This window comes from Eucyclogobius newberryi, unplaced genomic scaffold, assembly GCF_026437365.1.
Source record: "Eucyclogobius newberryi isolate DKJ021-1_F unplaced genomic scaffold, fEucNew1.0.hap1 SCAF_3, whole genome shotgun sequence".
Lineage (NCBI taxonomy): Eukaryota > Metazoa > Chordata > Actinopteri > Gobiiformes > Gobiidae > Eucyclogobius > Eucyclogobius newberryi.
Window position 1 is genome coordinate 30,584,189 of NW_027315945.1, and position 15,675 is coordinate 30,599,863.

General features: G+C 41.1%; 1 protein-coding gene across 1 annotated transcript in view; it reads right to left on the reverse strand.

The window, feature by feature from the left end:
- itga10 (integrin, alpha 10) overlaps nt 1-15,675 on the reverse strand; it is a 54,365-nt gene that overhangs the window by 3,718 nt on the left and 34,972 nt on the right. Inside the window, exons 9-24 of the mRNA XM_072460791.1 lie at nt 15,017-15,182; nt 13,588-13,661; nt 12,882-13,026; nt 12,656-12,804; nt 11,356-11,499; nt 8,276-8,482; nt 7,741-7,871; nt 6,828-6,994; nt 5,377-5,519; nt 4,080-4,190; nt 3,910-3,995; nt 2,874-3,015; nt 2,701-2,793; nt 922-998; nt 751-840; nt 579-663 (exon numbers count right to left, since the gene is read on the reverse strand). Coding sequence (XP_072316892.1) covers nt 579-663; nt 751-840; nt 922-998; nt 2,701-2,793; nt 2,874-3,015; nt 3,910-3,995; nt 4,080-4,190; nt 5,377-5,519; nt 6,828-6,994; nt 7,741-7,871; nt 8,276-8,482; nt 11,356-11,499; nt 12,656-12,804; nt 12,882-13,026; nt 13,588-13,661; nt 15,017-15,182 — 2,010 coding nt within the window. The remainder of the gene's footprint in view (nt 1-578; nt 664-750; nt 841-921; nt 999-2,700; nt 2,794-2,873; nt 3,016-3,909; nt 3,996-4,079; nt 4,191-5,376; nt 5,520-6,827; nt 6,995-7,740; nt 7,872-8,275; nt 8,483-11,355; nt 11,500-12,655; nt 12,805-12,881; nt 13,027-13,587; nt 13,662-15,016; nt 15,183-15,675) is intronic.

Genomic DNA, 15,675 nt, shown 5'->3' on the forward strand with positions numbered 1-15,675 from the left:
GTCACAAACAACCCGACAATGTAGAATTTGTCGAATGTCAACGTGAATAATTTGAAACTTTGCATTTGACATTGTTTCGATGAACCTCCACACCTTTAATAAGACTTGGAGCATCAAAATTCTTGAATTTGTCCAATTTACAGTAAAAAGTCCTACTTTTTGTTGTTTGGACCAACTTAGCAGGAAGCTGGACGGCCAAAAAATATTGGTCTGAGGGCCGCATTTGGCCCACGGGCCGTAGTTTGGACATGCCTGGCTTACATGCACGCAAAAGGAGTTGTCAGGTTATTGCGAAGTGAGTGATCGGATTTCTTTTTGAGGACCTATACTGTACCTGTGCATGAGAAAAATACAGCCAAAAAAGGCAAAATAAAGTATTAAAGAAGAATATTTAAGACAAAATATAAACGATTGAAAGCTTTATTGTAATAATAATTTCACGCTTCATTTTGTTGCTCTAAAAATACATGAACGATGAACTGACACATGCACAGATTTCCTAAATGCTCGTAATTATGTCAAACTTCTCTGTAATGTATCGTAATGTTAGCGTTTTAATCATCTAATAAAGGATTTACCCTGAGATGTGTGTGGAACTCTGGCCCGATGGCTTCAGACAGCGAGCGCGTCGGGTGAACCTCGTACCGGTTCAAATTCGAATCGCTGTAGTCGGGGGAAAAAGAAAAGAAACGTGTGACAAAGACAAAACCCTCACACGTCAAATGAGTGGCCGCAAAAGCCTCGACTGACCTGTTCACAAAGAGGTCCGGCTCGTACTGGACAAAGCTCAGCAGCTGGACACCGTTGTCTCCCAAAGTCTCTTCCTTTTCGACACTGTCACTGCGAGGGAAGTGAACACGTGAGCGTTTTTGTAGGTTCTTTACAGTTTTATGGTGTGCAAAGGTGTGTGGTGTTCTTTACCTGGAGGCGTAGAGCTTCATCTGAACCCGACTGTGCAGCGACGTGCAGCTGAACTCGAACTCCAACATGAAGTTTACCTAAAAGAGGAAATCACACAACAAACACACACTTTTACAAATGTGAGAAAATGACATAACAGCAGCTTCACGTTGTTGCTTTTATAAATGTGCAGTAGATTTTGAATGTATGTGGGTTTTAAACAGTTTTGCATGTTTATTTTGGTGAATATATTCCCGGGGATGTAAATAAACTCTATTCTTAACAGGATCTAACAGTGAGACTAAAGTATATATTCTTACATACTGTTTTTTATTTAAGTGACAATCCCGGCGGCTAACTGACGAAAAGAGATTTATTTGAAATATGTTTCATGTATTTTAAATATGTATTTTAGGGCACCATACTTCAGTTTCCTTCTTGAATTAAGAACAGTTATTATTATTTTTTTTTATTATAATGTTTTATCTTGCCTCTCATAAAAAAATATATTAATCCACTTAAATATAAAGCCAGAAAATAATTGCTTTTTAATTGAGAATTAAATTGTATCGTGACCCAAATACTGCTTAATCCAAACATGACAGGACAGAAGTGCGCAGGACAGAAGTGCGCAGGACAGAAGTGCGCAGGACAGAAGTGCGCAGGACAGAAGTACACAGGACAGAAGTGCGCAGGACAGAAGTGCGCAGGACAGAAGTACGCAGGACAGAAGTACGCAGGACAGAAGTGCGCAGGACAGAAGTGCACAGGACAACACAGGACAGAAGTGTGCAGGACAGAAGTGCGCAGGACAGAAGTACACAGGACTGAAGTACACTGGATAGAAGTACACAGGACAGAAGTACACAGGACAGAAGTACACAGGACAGAAGTACACAGGACAGAAGTGCACAGGACAGAAGTACACAGGACAGAAGTGCACAGGACAGAAGTACACAGGACAGAAGTACACAGGACAGAAGTACACAGGACAGAAGTACACAGGACAGAAGTACACAGGACAGAAGTGCACAGGACAGAAGTGCACAGGACAGAAGTACACAGGACAGAAGTACACAGGACAGAAGTACACAGGACAGAAGTGCACAGGACAGAAGTGCACAGGACAGAAGTGCACAGGACAGAAGTGCACAGGACAGAAGTGCACAGGACAGAAGTACACAGGACAGAAGTACACAGGACAGAAGTGCACAGGACAGAAGTGCACAGGACAGAAGTGCACAGGACAGAAGTGCACAGGACAGAAGTACACAGGACAGAAGTACACAGGACAGAAGTGCACAGGACAGAAGTGCACAGGACAGAAGTACACAGGACAGAAGTGCACAGGACAGAAGTACACAGGACAGAAGTGCACAGGACAGAAGTGCACAGGACAGAAGTACACAGGACAGAAGTGCACAGGACAGAAGTGCACAGGACAGAAGTGCACAGGACAGAAGTGCACAGGACAGAAGTGCACAGGACAGAAGTACACAGGACAGAAGTACACAGGACAGAAGTACACAGGACAGAAGTGCACAGGACAGAAGTACACAGGACAGAAGTGCACAGGACAGAAGTGCACAGGACAGAAGTGCACAGGACAGAAGTGCACAGGACAGAAGTGCACAGGACAGAAGTGCACAGGACAGAAGTACACAGGACAGAAGTACACAGGACAGAAGTACACAGGACAGAAGTGCACAGGACAGAAGTACACAGGACAGAAGTGCACAGGACAGAAGTGCACAGGACAGAAGTGCACAGGACAGAAGTACACAGGACAGAAGTACACACCTTTGACTGGGAGCGAAACACTGGGTAGCTGACGTTGCAGGAGTGACTGTTGGACGTTAGAGCCGTGCACTCAATCTTAAGAAAAGCATCCTCCTAAAAAACAACCACAAGCACACGGATCATACCTCTGGAGGGTGGAATTAGACAAAACGACGCGTCCCGGTGTAATCTACCTTGATGCTGAGGCTGGAGAAGTGCAGGTTGCGTGAATAATGCAGAGTCAGACTGGTGTTGTAGGCGTTTTCCAGCCTGTTCTCCAGCTGGACCTCGACTGCCAGACGTCTGCGAGGGCTGCGGATCAAATACGGCTTCTGTCTGTAGAAAAAATATACAACCGTTAATTTACGCAGTGTTTCACATAGATTTCGACTGTCATCCTTATTACAATCGTCTCATATGATTTGGGGAGTAAAACTAGAGTAAAACTGTCACTCGTCGTCGCCTGTATTTAATCTTCAAGGCGAGCTCAGTGATGGAAAGTAAATGTACTTTGTTACTTGTTACAAATACACAACAGTTCTTAATAAAGTTCCCGTACATTTAAATATTTTGCAAAATCTGTGTGAAATACCGTTAACTTTTTTTTTTACTTTAAGTACATTTAATTTTTAACTTGAGGTGTTACTGTAGGTTTTGCTCCTGTATCTGTACGTTAGAGTAAAGACCGTGGCTGTGTTTACATGAATATTATCTGACTTCTGGACCTTTTGGATGCTGCAGAGGAATAGGAAAACATATTAAATCTCTAGTTCACTCACATAATTATAAGAAATGTTTTCCTTTAAAAAATATTTATGCATTTTAAGTGTGAAAATGGGCAAATTAAATGAAATAAATTAAATTAAATGAAAATCAAATGAAATAATAAAACATTTAGGTGAATATTGTACAATGTTGAGAGAGAAAACTGAAAAAAAAAACAAAAAAATGTAAATATTGAGTTTTGCCTGCAGCTTAATTAAAAATTAATCTGCTGTGAGTAATCAGAGGGACAACGATTAGAAATAAATGAGATGTTTTTGCTGGTTACAAATAATCTCATGATAATCTTATAACTCCAAAAATGCTGATAGTAATCTGATTTTGAGTGCACATGTAAGCACAGGAGCAAAAAAGTATGTGTTATTATACCAATGTTCACTGCAGTTTTATCTATTGATGAGAAACACAGACTATGAACACATTTAATCGCCGACATCGGATCGATACCTCGTCCCGGCGATGTCCATACGAGCGTCCAGCACCAGATCTGTCGTGCAAACGTCGTCCTCGCCGCAGTCTTTAAAGAACGCGATCTGGACGTCAAACAGAAGCGACACGGATATGAAAATAATGACTTAAAAAAGGCTGAAGATACATAACAAATCCGCAGCGCTCACATGTTTCTTGAGCGTGGTGGGCCAGCCTTCGTCCAGAACAGGACCGCTGTCTGTGTCGTTGATCTTGAAGCGCAGAGTGAAGCTGATTGGACGGATGTAGTCTGCCGTGTCCTACGCAAGACGTAAAGGGTTAAGTTATTTTGTGTCTTCAATAGTAAGTGTGTTAACTGTATATGGCTTGTGGCGTCTTATTAGCAAACTTAAAATCTAGTTTGTACTGATGGAACGGCAAAAAGTTATTATGGAAAAGCGACATCTTTGTGGCAAGTGTGCGAAATGTCCAGAGAAATACAGGAGCAAAACATTGTGAAATAAACAAAATACACAAAAGAGCTCGATAAACTGCTTGCACTCTTCTCTCATCGATATCCATTTGGAGTTTGCAGATTCATAGACCAGAACCAGGATCATAATTTCATCTCTTTTTACTAAAAAGACGGTGGGACTCCGTTGCCCAGTGCTTGTGCTTTTAAATATATCACTTACTTTACTGTGAAACTATGTCACTTTACCATTGTTGCACTTAAAATCATTATAAGTGATGCAAATTGCCTTTAATGTATTTGTATTTGTAAGTTTTTAACGCTCTTGACGTGTGCTGGCATCACATTATATCGTCAGAATACTTGAACGCAAAGTTAAATACTAAACATTTTAAAACCTCTATTGGTTTGACATTAGGATAAATGAATGACCAGTCGTTGCCCATTCATCAGTACTTTTATCTAAGTCTTAAATAAAAGTACAGGTGCATGGGCAAAAAATGACTCAAGTAAAAGTATTGAAGAAAAATGTGTTCAAAGCATCAAATGTAGAGATGGTGATTTGTATTTGTCTGAGAATTGAACTGATTCTTGGTGAAAGGAAGCAGCTGAATCAATAACTTAATGCATCTCTCAAACCCTAGTGTTTTACTCTTAGGTCCAGTTAAAAGTGGAGTGGAAAGCACAGATTCTGCTCTCAAATGTAGTGAAGTAAAAGAAAAAAGTATCCACAGTAAAATGTACTTAAGTAAAGTACAGTTACCTAAAACGTTTACAGTACAATGCTTTTACTTTTGCACTTCAACAACAATACTGAGCGCTATAAACGGCACTTATTTATCTTCTTTTTCCCGTGTTTAAATGACTATGACAATGAGGCGCACATAAATAATACACATAAATAAACATACAAACATACATAATAAAGCAACACACTGATAGGGCAGAATGTTTAGTGGTTAAAGAGTGTTGCAAGTCAAAATCCAGCCCCGGTTAATAATAATAATACTAATAGTTGTTGAACATAGACTCACATAGACGTGAAAAGGCAGCGTGTAGCAGCGCTTCTCTTCCGTCTGGACTCTGACCGAACGCTGTGTTTGTCTGTTCAAGCTGTCGTCAAACAGAGCCCGAGCCGACAACTTCCTGTCGTCCAGCATCGCCGTGACCCACAAGTCTGGAAGAGAGAGAAAGAATGACGTATTCATGTGACGGATTCAGTCTTAGCAAATGTGTAAGTGTAAGTTAGTCCAAAATGGCACTGCACAAACTAAACCACATAGAGAGAAATTAAAAAATGTAATATAATAGGGGGACTTTCATGTGCTTTTAAGCCTGTTACAGCGAAGTTTCCTCATCATTAGTTCACGTAAAGTTGTATTTTCATTGATTCATGCATGTTTGCTTAGTCCTGTATTGTCCTGTTGTCACCTACCCCCTATCCCCGCCCACGTCCCTGTACTTAGTTGCAATTATTTGGAGGAATGCATGTGGGGTTCTAAAAATGTCACAGTGCCACTTTTCAAAAATAAAAACTTATAAAAGGAAAATGTGCTGCTTGTTAAGGTGAAACGTCACCATGAAGAGGCGGGGCTTAATAGTTCATTAATACTTAATAATTGAATCAACAGCGACTTAAAGCACAGTTCACTTTCTGCACTACATCTGTAAATTTAACTGTAACATTTGGGTACATAGTAAGCCTATTTTTGATTGTATTAGTAAATTTAAATAGAGCTCGGCCACACGGGGGGAGCTCGGAGTAGAGCCGCTGCTCCTCCACGTCGAGAGGAGCCAGCTGAGGCGGCTCGGGCATCTGTTCCGGATGCCTCCTGGGCGCCTCCCTCGGGAGGTGTTTCAGGCATGTCCCACAGGGAAGAGGCCCCGGGGAAGACCCAGGACACGCTGGAGAGACTATGTCTCTCTGTGGCCTGGGAACGCCTCGGGATCCCCCCGGAGGAGTTAGAGGAAGTGTCTGGGGAGAAGGAGGTCTGGGAGTCCCTGCTCAAACTGCTGCCCCCGCGACCCGGCCCCGGATAAAGCGGCAGAAGATGGATGGATGGAATTTAAATAGTTTTTTCTCTAATGTGTGTCTTATTTGATATATCTTGCTTTTATTATTGTTGACTGACAATGACAATAAACCTATTCTGATTCTGATTCTGGCTTATTAGTTCTGCCGTTTTGAACAGGAAGTCAATAGAGCTGTTTATATTACCACTATTACCGCTTACAAAATGAAAAATGACGATCTATTTATGTTATAGTTCAATAATGAGTAAATAAAAAAGCCCAATAGGTTTCCTTTAAGTGTATGGACAACGTAACAAGCGAAACAATAAGTCTTTATCATCATTTTTCAGGTCAAATGAGGATTGTTTTAAGTCGATTTTGTACATGATCTTTACTTTGACTTAAGTAACAACCTTGAGTACATTTTCCACCACTAGTTTTGTGAATGAAGTCAAAGTGCAGAAAGCCGTACTGAAGTTGTTGCTCTGTGATCCAGGAGAGCGTGAGACGGCGGTAAAGCAGACGGTGGCGTTGAGGCAGGCGGAGTCTCTGCCGCCCCGTTGGCACGTCTTCTGGATGACGTTGATGGAGTGCGGCGTGAAGGACAGGCTCACGTCGATCTGAACAATGCTCCGGGAGCTGGAGACAGAAGGATGAACATGTTAAAACACAAAGAGAGATATTGAGGCTTTTTTTGGTGTCACGTGATTGTACAGCGTCGCAAAGATGAGAATGTAACGCTAAAAAAGCATGCAAATTTACAAAAAATCAGCTCAATTCCTTCAATTGATAAAGAAATACTGTTCAAAATACAACACACTGTTACAACATACACTTAATCAAACCTGTGAGTACAAATATATTTAAGTTGTACTGTATATCTTTAGTTTTCAAGGTAAAAACATAGATTTATCCTTCAAAATCAGTTGATTCAAACAGTTTTGGCTAATTTTGATTTATTTACTTATATGACTTTCCACATGAAATTTAAGATCATTTACCTTGAATAAATGAATCTATCTTTCTTTAAAATCCTATTTTGCACATAATTTTGGCGTGGAACAATAAGCAATATTTAAGGAAATCTTGAGTCAAAGTCAATACAAATATCTGAAGAAAATATAATAATATAATATAAACTAGTCAAAACGATTCCTCGGTTGTGTTCTCAATGATTGTCCCAGTTTGATCCCAGTATAGTCTTGTTCAAGTCCTGGTTTAGTCCTGGTTTAGTCCTGGTTTAGTCCTGGTTTAGTCCTGGTTTAGTCCTTCACATGTGCAGTGTTACGTGTGTTAATTTGTCGTTTGAATCTGTTGTTTTGCTGTTTCTTTGTCCCTGAACCGTCCGGGCGGATGATGACAAAGCGGTGTGTTGTTTTCCTCGCCTCAGCAGAACAGCGTTGCCGTGAGCGCCCACGGTCAGGTCGATCAGCTCATCTCCATCCAGGTCCAGACGGGCGCTGATGCTGCGGCCGAAATACTGGAGCGAGGGGGAAATGGCTGATGCAGGAATGCGCTACAGCAAACAACAAACATTTGGACAGGATTAAGTGGAATCTATGTCGGCCACAATAACGACTTTGTGCAAGAAATTATGATTATGAAGTTAAAACCTCGAATGCACAAATATATACAACTCAGGAGCAGTGATACATATGAAGCACAAGGAAACACAATAGATTTACTGTAAAAATACATGTAAATTGAAAGAATGAGTGATAATTACTAGGTCCCATTTTACAAAAAACTTAAATAATTAAGGAGAAATATTTTCATTCATTTGTAGATCCAATCCCCAAGTTTGAAAAAGGTTCAACAAGATTGCTAATTGAAAAAATAGAGTGAATAAAGGTATATATAAGTCACTATTGTGGTGATTGTGGCAGTTCTAGGTCGTTGCTGGATGTGTTGCTGACGTACCTGTTTATAGTCGTGTTCTATGTAGATGCCGTGTCCATGGAACACATAAATGGCCCCGCAGTGATCGTCCTCGAGCGGGGCCCCCACCAGCAGGTCTGTGAAGCCGTCGTGGTTCAGGTCCGGAGCCGCGGTCAGAGCGTAGCCGAACCTGGCGTCCTGGGACCGGTCCTCGGCGTTCAGAGTCCCATTGGCCACGAAAACCTCCTCCTACGGAAGCATAAAACAGACAAATGTCTTTTAGTCTTCTTGTCTTGGATGATAAATACAGGAAGGGACAATTAAATCAGTGCTCGGGGGACTTGTTTTTCGCGTATTGGTATTGGGGAAATTCCCTGATGTGTCTGGTTTACATATCTTTATGGATTATCTTATTAGGCCCGAGCCCCAGCAGGGGGAGGGCCTATTGCTCCCGCAACGCTGCCGAAGGCGGCGTTGCAACTGTCTGACCAAACATGCGGGCGCAGCCCGCATGTTTGGTACCCCGTCGCCCCTGGCAAGTACAGTGAACTAGCCCATGCCGAAGGCATGGATCATGCATACTTACTCCTGCTATGACAGAAATAGTCAACAATTAGTGAATGGGCGTAGCCCATTCACTAATTGTTGACAACAGCAGCGCGAAGCGCTGCATTCCTCCAAAAACCCTCCTGGCATCGTCCCGTACGCGAGAATCCATGCCGCAGGCATGGGCCATGCTTGTATCTGCTCAAATCAATGGAAGTCTATGGGGAGTGGGCGGGGCATCCCGACGGAATAGGGAGTGACGAGCGCGTAAGCGCTCGTAATGATGATTCCACCCCATGGCGGCATCGGGAAGGCTTAGAGCTTTCAAACGATGTATCATTTGTTGTTATAGTAAAAACGGCTATATTGTTTTTGCTAAAAATATTATTATTATTATTATTATTATTATTTTTCTTGTTCTTCTTCAGCGCTTTGATCTCTAATTTGACCCCCTGAACATGCTCAAAAACTCACCAAACTTTGCCCAAAATTCAGAATCGGCGAAAAATTTTATTTTTTCTGGGCCTTTTTTTTTTTCGTTAAAAAATGGCGCGACAGCGCCACCGACAAAAGTCAAAATACATTGCGCCTATGGGAGACGCCCCGAGGTCAACTTTGGCGTAAAGCTACGAAATTCGGGACACGCATTCCTCTCGTGAGGATAAACAAAAAAAATCATTGTGGCCACGCCCCCAAACTTACCCTATGGCCGCCATCTTCCTTTGAAAATGAAAACAAGCTGAGTTAGCCATTTTGTTTACGTCAAACTTTGACGAACTCCTCCTAGGGCGTTTTGCCCACCGACTTCAAAATCGGCGTACGTCCTCTGGACAAGTGGGGCATCTAAAGTTATTCAATTTTTTGAGATACCTTTTACGGTCTGTGTGCGGCGCAGCCGCAAAGTTGGACAACTTATTTTGGAATATTGCAGGTCTAAAAATTGCTCCCATTTGATCAAAACCAGTCCGATTAGGACCAAATTTGAATCAGTTGTTAAACTTTCTAGTTTGGACCAGTTTAGGCTGACAAAATTGAAATGGCAGTGATAGCGCCCCCTACAGAGTGACCTTTAAATTAACATTGAAGGTCAAAAATTAGTTTTACCAAAATTGTCTAAACTTTACCCAAAATTCTATTTTGCCGTCCCGATCACAAAAGCCAATCACAAAAATGCCTAAATTTTTACGCCGTAGTCGTAGCGATGACAGAAACCTCCCATGTTATCCCTATGGGAAAACCACAAAATCTCTCAAATTACCACATTTTTATGTTTTACACTTTAACGAAGTCCTCCTAGTGCGTTTTGCCCACCAACCTCAAAATCGGTGTACGTCCTCTAGACAAGTGGTGTATCTAAAGTTATCCAAATTTTAAGGATAACTTTTACGGTCTTTGTGCGACGGAGCCGCAAACGTTTCCCAGAATTCTGACTATTTGGCCTTCAGAGTGGCCTATAAACAATAGAGTTTTTCCAAATGACATGATATTTTGAACGAAATTCTAATTTGCCATCCTGATCATACAAGTATGAGAGCCAAAGTCATATTTTGTACGGCGTAACCGTAGCGTTGACAGAAACATCCCATGTTATCCTTATGGGAAAATCGTAGAATCGCTCAAATCACCACATTTTTACGCTTCACACTTTAACAAACTCCTCCTAGGGCGATTGTCCGATCAAGTTCATATTTGGAGAATATCATCTACACAAGCGGGGCATCAAAACTTACCCATATTTTGATTCTAAGTGCTACGGTCTCTGTGTGGCGGACCCGCAAATATATGTCAGAAATGGGAAAACAGCGAAATCTCTAAAATCACCACATTTTTACGCTTCACACTTTAACAAACTCCTCCTAGGCCGATTGCCCGATCAAGCTCATATTTGGGGAAAATCATCTACACAAACGGGGCATCAAAAGTTATCCATATTTTGATTTTAAGTGGTACGGTCTCTGTGCCGTGGAGCTGCAAATATACTGTCACAAATGGGAAAAACGCCAAATCCTTGAAATGTTCACATTTACGCTTCACACTTTAACATACTCCTCCGTGGGCAATAGCTCGATCAAGCTTTACTTTGGGAAAAATTATCTACACAAGCGCGGCATCAAAAGTTATCCATATTTTTATTCCAAGTGCTACGGTCTCTGTGCGGCGGCGCAGCAAATTTGACTGACACTTGTGTTCATTTGCACTGGATTGGCCATGTCCAATGTGTCGCCGTCTGTCAAGTTCTTTTTTTATTCAACACACAATAAGGGCGCCATCTTTATCAAGTCGAAAGCGCAGAGTCGGAAGGCCGGCGGCCCGCGAGGGCCGTTGGATGCCGCTTGCGGCTTTAATTTCTAATTGAAATTGAGGAGTGATGAGGCTAAAGGTGGCTGAACATTTACATAATCTTCATAATTATTGCAACTTTACTCCAATTTTCCTTCAAATTGTGGGCCTTGCCAATAATGTTAAAATATTTATAGCTATATTGGTTAATAGAACTTATCAGATATTGCCTTGTATCCTATGATTCTGCTGGCCCTGCACAGTCCAAACAAACAGAGTAAACAAAGGAGTCGTACTGCGGTCAGTGTGTAGATGTAGACTTTTCCAGCCTCTTTGTTCCCAGAGCCCAGGAACATGGGAGCAGCCACCAGAAGAACGTCTGTGATCCCGTCCTGGTCTATGTCCAGCCCACACACCTCACTGCCGTAGTACGAGCCGATCTGCGAACAGAGGGGTGCGGTGTCAGTGCGCGGCCAGCAGGGGGAGCGCTTCAGTCAGTCCAGTGTTAAACAGAGGTGCGTATGGAAGCCCATTCACAATCTTTTAAGTTTAAGTTATCATTTTTCCTCTGATTTCTGACTGTTTTTTGTCTTTCTTTGTTAGGCTTTTTTTTAATCAATGAAACTAGAGAAAATGGTGTTTGTGTGTTGTTGTTTTTTTTACCTACAACCTCAAACCAGAGAGAAAACTATTTTAACTCTAAAAAAGGATTGTGAATGATGTGCACGTTTGTTTCTTTTTTTGCTTGCCTCTCAGGGCTTCCGTAGTATTTGAGTATCTCATTGTTCTTTAACCTTTTTTGAGCGGCAACACACTTCTTTGTTGAAAAGATGCTGTGGCACATCATCTGCTAAAACTGGATCCAATTACTCCAATTAGAGAAAAAGTGGCATAAATGATCATGTCTGTGCCACTATGTCTGGCTCTCTGGATTTTCCATTTGCTGTTGTTTTGGGGTCTTCTCTGGTTCAGACCTTTGCTCAGGACTCTCCAAAATGGCAAATTCATTCCTTCATCCATCAATCCCGTTTCTACCGCTTGTTCCCTTTCGGGGTCGCGGGTCATTCATGTAAGAGTAAAAAGTAGTGACAAAAATACATACTCGAGTTAAAAAAGTACCAGATGAAAAGTATCTAGTTGGCCATAAGGGTTAATTTGATTTAGTGTTATTACAATCAGACATACTGTAGATGCAAAATGTGGTATTTCTCAATAATTAACAATACAAATTAAAAAACAGGAACATATCTTGAAGGTAAACAACTACAACACTTCTAAATGATCATAAATCTTTTGAGACTTACAAAGTGGAGAGTAATGAATGCATTTTTTACTCAAGTTTATAATGATTGTAACAAAAAATATATAAATTCTTCAAAAAGTTGCTCAAATGAGTATATCTAAATAAATTCATTACAATTCACCTGTACAGACGGCCTACTCTGTATATCTTGTTATTTTTTATGTACGATTTCTTTTTCACACCTGGCGATGGAGCTACAGCTGAGACTGAGCTTAAATCAGTAACTTTACATTGTTTTGATGTCGATTTTGTCCATTTTCTAATAAATAAACACATTAAATGAAATAAAGTACCTGTTCTCCATTGAGAGCCTGTACAATATTGACATCTCCGTCTTCGCTGAGCTGAAACAGGATGACTTTTCCTTTATGTTTGAACCGAGGAGCTCCGGCGATGTACAGCCTCTTCCAGTCGCCCACCACCACAGAAGAGACCGTGTAACCTGCACACGTTCAACACAACCAACATCGCGCTGAAGTCATTCTAAAACGAGTCTAAATGTCGCTAAGTGGTTCGTACCCAAATAAGCGGCGTGGTTTTTGAGTTCCAGCGGAAACTCGCTCTCGAAGGCTTCTCTGGGGGGAACGATGCGCCCATTTATGCCCTCTTTCAGAACCCCTCCGTCCCAGTCATAAGCTCCCACTGTCCCAAACAGAATGCCATCCTGTGAAGAAGTGCAGCAGACAAGAGGAAGAGGCTGAGCGTTCAAGTGAGAGGTGTATGAAAAACACTATTGCAACTGTCGTTTTTAGAGCTGCAAGAAAATCACAATTTTGCAAACCACCAAACATCCAACTCTGTAGTTTAGACCTCTACAAACATATGAACTGCCAAACAAATATAATAATCACAAGCATTTCAGCATAAATCAAATGCTGATGCTCCTGTATGTGTTTAAAATGTGCGATTTGGACGTTAAAACCGACTAATTTATGTTGGACAACCTGTGCCTTGGTTTCTTTTTATATAAATTGATTTTATTGTCATGTGATGGTCTTTTATTTTTTTTATTTTCTACTCTCTCTGTGTCGTGTTTTGTCCTGTCACGTTATCTTCAAAAATAAGCTCTAAAGTTCATGTTTTGCAGGTTTGATGCGTAACCACATAGAGCAGATATTTTGTTCATTGCATCACCCAAATTACTGTAGGTCTTAGGCTAAAATTGTCACTTTTTGTCAATTTTGAAAGTGATAAACATGCCTGAAAAAGTAGTGCAGTAACTTACATCCAGAGCGTGTGTGGAAAAGCCGATCTGGGACATCTCCATGTGGAAGGAGCTCTGGTTGTGCCCCAGTGTACCTTCAAAAAACACACAATATCAGGTATATGTAACAAGTATTACCCCATCGCCCAGAATATTCAGTCACATGCAGTATTTCTTTTTGAATTCAAGTCAAATGTATTTTACGGCACAGTTAAAAACAACAACAGATGAACATTATTGAACGTGTCAAGTTGCAATCTTGTAATTTTTCATTGTTAAAATCAAATAAAAACAGCTTTCAATATCACTATAGATAGTATTTCTCAAAGTCTTAACTCCCCTTCAACATGCTTTTACTAACAGAGGGTGAAGAATCTGTTTAATTAATTGCACATTCCTACATTAAATAAATACAGTAGCCAAACAATCAGAACTGTCCTTTTCCATGAGCATCAGTGCTTTTGTAGATCAGTGGTTCCCTGTTTTGTTCCTTGTTTTTGGACAATCTCCCTCTCGACTCATTTGTACAGTTCACAATCTTAAAACAACATCTAATAAATGGTGTTTTTTAATAGAGTGACTGGATCTTTTCCCGGCCGAGCGGGTTTAAGAGTCACAGAGTCTCCGAACACGCTCAGCGACAGGAGGAATGACCCCGAGGAGAAGCCGCAGTGACACAGAGATTGTAAAAACAGCCCACGCAGCTGTGCATTTACCGGAATATAGAGTTTCCATTCAAAGGAAAACTTGTAACTTGGAAAACGATCAATAATGGAAGTATATTGGCAGTTTTGGTCCTGATTTTTGCAGTTTCACGCTGATGTGGACCTGGTTTGGACTTTCTCTCGTCGCGCTTTGAACACGGGTTTAGCTCAGGTTTACTCCAAACTTTGATGAAGTGTGAGACGAGTTTGTGTCGAGGGGGGAAATGGATACGTATATACTCCAGAAACACAGAGCTTTACTCTAAAACTAGCCTTGAAATACAGATATAGTATAAACACTGAGGAATAAAGGCCACATGGCAATATTAAAGACGAAATATGATGCTTTTTCTGGTATTTAGTTGGTTAGATCATTATATTTTTGCATATTGTTATGTGTAAACTGTTCAAAACTGAAAAAAGCCGAAGTTTATCCATTCAATAAACTTTCACACTAGTGTACAAACATATTTTAAACATGATTGTGGTTACAAAGAAGAGGCTTGATGCAGATTTGATACCAAAACTGTCATATTCAATACAAAATCATATTACTTTCTCTGATATTGAAGCGTTCTATATATAGGAGCCTTTTAAAACCATTCTGGGGAGGTCCAATTTTGTCCTATTTATATGATACATTTCAGTTCTGTCTTATTTGGTCTCATTTTGGCTCCGGGTACAAATGTTTTAACAGCCCCGGTCTCCTCGGGTTCGAACACGCTTCTTCCCCCCTCGTGTTGTACCTTCCAGCGTAAAGATGCGATCTCCCAGCGCGTCCACGATGTCGTTGAGCGCGGCTTCGTCCGTCACGTTGAAGAAGTACTTGTCGTCCGGATCACTGGCGATGTACTTGATCTCGCTGATGAAGGTCTCTGGGTCCTGCTGCCGACGGATGTAGTGTCCCAGGACCTACGCGACGAACAGCCAAGACGCACAGCAGAGCACAAGGATACGGGTGAATTTTGATCAATACCAGTCCCATGTCAATCATTAGCAACTAGAATTGATAAATGAATCCCATAAAAAAAAATCTGAGCTACACACAGCTACAACAAACAACATTCACATTACAATAACTCATTTGCATTTGAACATTACTGACGCCGTCTCCTTCAACTTGATTTTAAAGGTCTTTTACGGACAGGAACTCCAATTTGAAGACGGCTCGCAGCCAACAAGGTGATTGCGTCTCCTAACTTACTATCTTTGAATTGTGGATGTACCAAAAGAAGACAAAATGAACGTTGTCGTAATGATATTCAGACGCTGTTTTAACAACGCGTCAGGAATGCGTTGAAATGAGGTCACACTTGATATCTCAGCTCTCTTTGCATCATTTCCAATTTTTTGCCACTTTTGCACTTTTGCACAGCCCGAAAACGACAATTACGTTATTATTATG